The 4,167-nt window shown below is 60.1% G+C and overlaps 1 protein-coding gene across 1 annotated transcript; it reads left to right on the top strand.

The window, feature by feature from the left end:
* The first annotated feature begins 798 nt into the window (after nt 1–798).
* On the top strand, nt 799–3,917 carry HOXC13 (homeobox C13). The gene is made up of 2 exons (XM_086478654.1): nt 799–1,441; nt 3,661–3,917. Exons 1-2 carry the CDS (start codon nt 799–801, stop codon nt 3,915–3,917), a joined length of 900 nt encoding a protein of 299 aa, XP_086334780.1.
* Nucleotides 3,918–4,167: the final 250 nt, after the last annotated feature.

Raw genomic sequence — 4,167 nt, 5'->3', positions numbered from 1 at the left:
TTTTTCGGGGGGGGAAGCACCTTGAGAAGGTCAAGAGGCTCCACCCGCCAAAAAATAAAAGGGGGAGGTGGGGGTGATTTTTGGCCGCCCCCTCGAAAGGTCATGGGGTGATTGTCCGTCGTTTCCCCTTGAAACATCGCGGGTGGGTGTTGTGACACACATACCCCCCCCCCCCCGTATATCGCTTAGAGCATCCTTCCCCCACGCCAAAACGGGGGGGGGGCGTGATCCTTCAAGGGAAGGCGCCTGTGTCTCATGTGTCCCCCCCAAGCGGGGCGTGCGTGGGGACATGGGGGGGGGGGGGAAATGCCACCCCCCCACCCCCCAGAAACACGCGTGGGCAGGGAGCGCCCCCCCCCCCCCCCCCGGGGCTCTTTGTGCCGACGGGGCGGGCGCGGGGGGGGGGGCGACGGACCCGGCCCTTAACGGACGGACGGACGGGGGGGGGGAGGCCAACCAATGAGCGCGGCGGCGGGGTCACGTGGGCGGGGACACGTCGGGGCGCCGGGGGGGGGGGGGGGGGTGCCGGGTGGGCGTGGCCGCGGCGGATTTCTTAATGGAGCGGCGGCGGTGGGGCGGCGGCGCATGCGCGCGCGGCGCCGATATGTTGGGGGGGTCGCGGGGCGGCGGGGCGCGGCGCGGAGCTTCCCCCGACGGCGGCGGCGGCGGCGGCCGCCGAGGAGGAGGAGGAGGAAGAAGAAGAGGAAGAAGAAGAAGAGGAGGAAGAGGAGGCGGCGGCGGCGGAGGAGGAGGAGGAGGCGGAGGAGGCGGGAGGCGGCGGGAGCAGCGCGGCATGACATGACGGCACCGCTCGGCCTCCCCCCGCGCTGGCCCGACGGCCTCGGCTGCCGCTGCGAGGACGCCCCGCGGGAGAAGAACCGCATGGAGGGGCTGGGGCACTGCCGGGAGATGATGTCCCACGCGGGACTCGCCGTCCCCACCGCCCCGCCGCCGCCGCCACCGCCGCCGCCGCAGGGAACGGCGTACGCTGAACTGGCGGCCGCCGAGCCCCCCCGGCAGTGCCCGTCGGGGGCGGCTTCCAGCGCGGCGGCGCTGGGCTACGGTTACCCCTTCGGTGGGGGCTACTACGGCTGCAGGTTGTCCCACTCCCACGGCGTCAACTTGCAGCAGAAACCCTGCGCTTATCACCCCGGAGAGAAGTACCCCGAGGCCGGCGGGCCGCTGCCCGGCGAGGAGCTGCCGTCGAGGGCCAAAGAATTCGCCTTTTATCCCGGTTTTCCCAGCTCCTACCAGGCGGTCCCTGGCTATTTGGACGTGTCGGTGGTCCCGGGGCTCGGGGGTCACCCGGAACCGAGACACGACGCTTTGCTTCCCATGGAAGGTTACCAACACTGGGCTCTTTCTAATGGCTGGGATGGGCAAGTGTACTGCTCCAAAGAGCAATCGCAGTCCGCACACCTCTGGAAATCACCTTTCCCAGGTAGGCTGCTCCGGGCACCGGCTTCCCGACCACCAGCTCCCACCGGCGGGGTGGATGTGCGTGTGTGCGGATGAGTGTGCGCCTATATGTGTACATATACAGATAGGTACGTGTGTGCCTGTGTATGTAATTAAAGGGAAGGAAAGGGCTCTGGAATGCCTCCTGTGCAAGGCAATGTGTATGAACATGTATGGGAAAGAAGGTGAAGCAATCATTTCTGAATCAAAATCCACGCCGTGAGCTTGCTTGGAAAGTTACTTTGCCGTTTAATTCTTCCCTTTCTTCTCTCCTCCCTCTTGTTGCCTCACCTAAAGAGCGTCTCTCGGTGTCTTTCTCTTCGTTTTCCCCTCCGCTTGCCGCTTCTCTGAGTGCAGAAAGCTTAAAAAGGAAAAGAAAAAAGAAAAAAAAAAAAAAGCCTTTTTTAGTGTTTCAGTCGAATGAGAAGTGTCGGGGGCCGGGAGAGTAAATCATATCACAATTACACACAATTATAGGAATAGATGTCAAGTGACAAATGAATCTGTTTGGAGGGAAAGGAAGGAGGCAGAGGGGTGGGGGGAGACCGGCGAGGCTTCTCCGCCAGGTCAGGCAACCGTCCTGCCCGCCTGACAGCCGGGAAGGCAAAACCCCTCCTTGGAGCATCTTTTAGCCCAGCAAATCCCTCGCTCCCTTACCCTCCTGGTCCCACCGGGCCCGGCCGGCTCCGTGTCCCAACGGCAGCGGGGGGAGGAAGGTGATGGTAGGTGCTGCCTCCCGGTACCTCTCCCCAGCCTCCTTCCAGTCCCCTCCAGTCCCAGCGTTGGGTGGGGAAGGACGCGGGGCTGGGGGAAAATAACCACAATAAAGGCGGGGGGGTTGAACCCTACAGCATCTTGGCTGGGGAGGAGGGACGGGTCGCGTTTGTCCTTTAGGGGGGACAATGAGGGGGGGACACATCGGTGTATTTGTTTTCCCTCTTCGGGACAAAGAGGGACGGAGGAATGGGCTCTCCCGGGAGCTTTTTGGGGAGGGGGGAGGAATTTGGCCATGCGGTGTTGGCTGCATGGTGGGTCTGTGGGGTTTTTTTGAGGGGGTCCCCGCATTCAAGCTGTATTTGGGGGAGCTGCCGCCCCCACCGCTTTCTCTCCCCATCGCCTGTGGCTTCAGAAGGAGATTCCTGCCCCCCACCACTGGCCTTTGCGGCACCCTCAGCACCCCTAATTCCCCCCCCTCCCCTCCCCAAGAGCCGATCGCCCCCAAAGCTCCTCCAGGGGCTCCCCAATTAAAACTCCTGTCAGCCATAATTGGGGCTGCGCTGCCTGCCGAGGAGAGCTCGCCTCCATCTTCCTGCTCCAGCCAGCTGGGTCACACCTTTGCGGCAAGGAGCTTCGTCGCCCAGGTCACCTCCCGCCCCCCCCCCCCCTCCAGCCTAGCAGGGGGCTGGGGCTGCCCGAAAGCTTGGGGGGGGCCTTTACCCGCCCCCCCTTAGCGACAGAACAGGGGTGAAGGTGCTTCCCGCATCCCCGCTGACCCCATTCCCCCACAGCTCCTTTGCAAAACACAGAGCATCTCCCCCTCCTCACCCCCCGCAAAAGCCACTGGAGGGGGGGGGGGGGGCTGGGGTTATTTTTGCTGGGTTTGCCCCCCCTCCCCTGCCCTCAAAGGGTCTTCCTGGGCTACACGAAGCCGGCGGGAGGGGCTGGGGTGCGGGGGATGCACTTGTCTCTGCAGCGGGCTGGGTGCTCGGGGTGCAGGGACCCCCGAGAAGGTTTGCTGCTGGGGAAAAAAAAAAGGTGGAGGGGGAGGAAAAAAAAAAAAAAGTAAGAAGGAAATAGGGGAGAAGCTTTTAGAGATTGTCTAAAATCCCTCCGTTTTGAAGGTGCCTTTGATTATCCACACACGTTAGTCTGCGGGTTGACTTGATGCTCCTTGTTTATCAGCGTGGGCAGTGTCGCCAAGAAAAACAGGCTTTCACCACGTGAATTATGAATAGTATGTTAGTATTACTATTACTACAGTATTATTCCACTCTCTGGATGCATTTTCTGCCTGTCTTGTCTCTTTTTCCTTCTCTTTCTTCCCCTCTCTCTTCGTTCGCATTCCCTCACACTTTATCCTCCTTTTCACCCCCTTTCTTTCTCTCCCCGACATGCAGAAGTCTCCACCCCACGCCCCGGGATGCAGTAATCCCCCCTCTTCCCTACTCCTTATTTTTTTATTTATTTATTCTTTTAATCCAGACGTGGTCCCTTTACAACCTGAAGTCAGCAGCTATCGGAGGGGACGAAAAAAAAGGGTCCCTTACACCAAAATCCAGCTGAAGGAGTTAGAAAAGGAGTACGCGGCCAGCAAATTCATCACCAAAGAGAAGAGGAGGAGGATTTCGGCCACCACCAACCTGTCCGAGCGCCAAGTGACTATCTGGTTCCAGAACCGGAGGGTCAAGGAGAAGAAGGTGGTGAGCAAATCCAAGACAGCGCATCTCCACGCCACCTGACAGAGGGTGACTTTGGAGGAGAAGGGGCAAGGAAAAGGAAGCAAGAAGCGTAAATATTTATCTGGTAGTTTGTATGATAACGTCATCGGGACTCTGCTGATTGCAAGTCATATTTAAACAAACAAAAAAAACCCAACCAAAACAACAAAAAAAATCCCCCCGACATTCACAAATGCACACGCGCGTCCTCCCCCCCTCTAAAAACCCCACCGACCGCATCTTTGTTTTATCCCTCTGCCCCGCTCTGACT

Source organism: Leptosomus discolor, chromosome 27 (assembly GCF_034619465.1).
Source record: "Leptosomus discolor isolate bLepDis1 chromosome 27, bLepDis1.hap2, whole genome shotgun sequence".
NCBI lineage: Eukaryota > Metazoa > Chordata > Aves > Leptosomiformes > Leptosomidae > Leptosomus > Leptosomus discolor.
Note: the sequence above shows the minus strand (reverse complement) of the source record. Positions and strands in the feature narration are given on the sequence as shown.

Coding starts and splice junctions, on each gene's coding strand:
- HOXC13 (XM_086478654.1), top strand. CDS start 799: ATGACGGCACCGCTCGGCCTCCCCCCGCGCTGGCCCGACGGCCTCGGC. Junction 1,442..3,660: donor CTGGAAATCACCTTTCCCAG/GTAGGCTGCTCC, acceptor CTTTTAATCCAG/ACGTGGTCCCTTTACAACCT.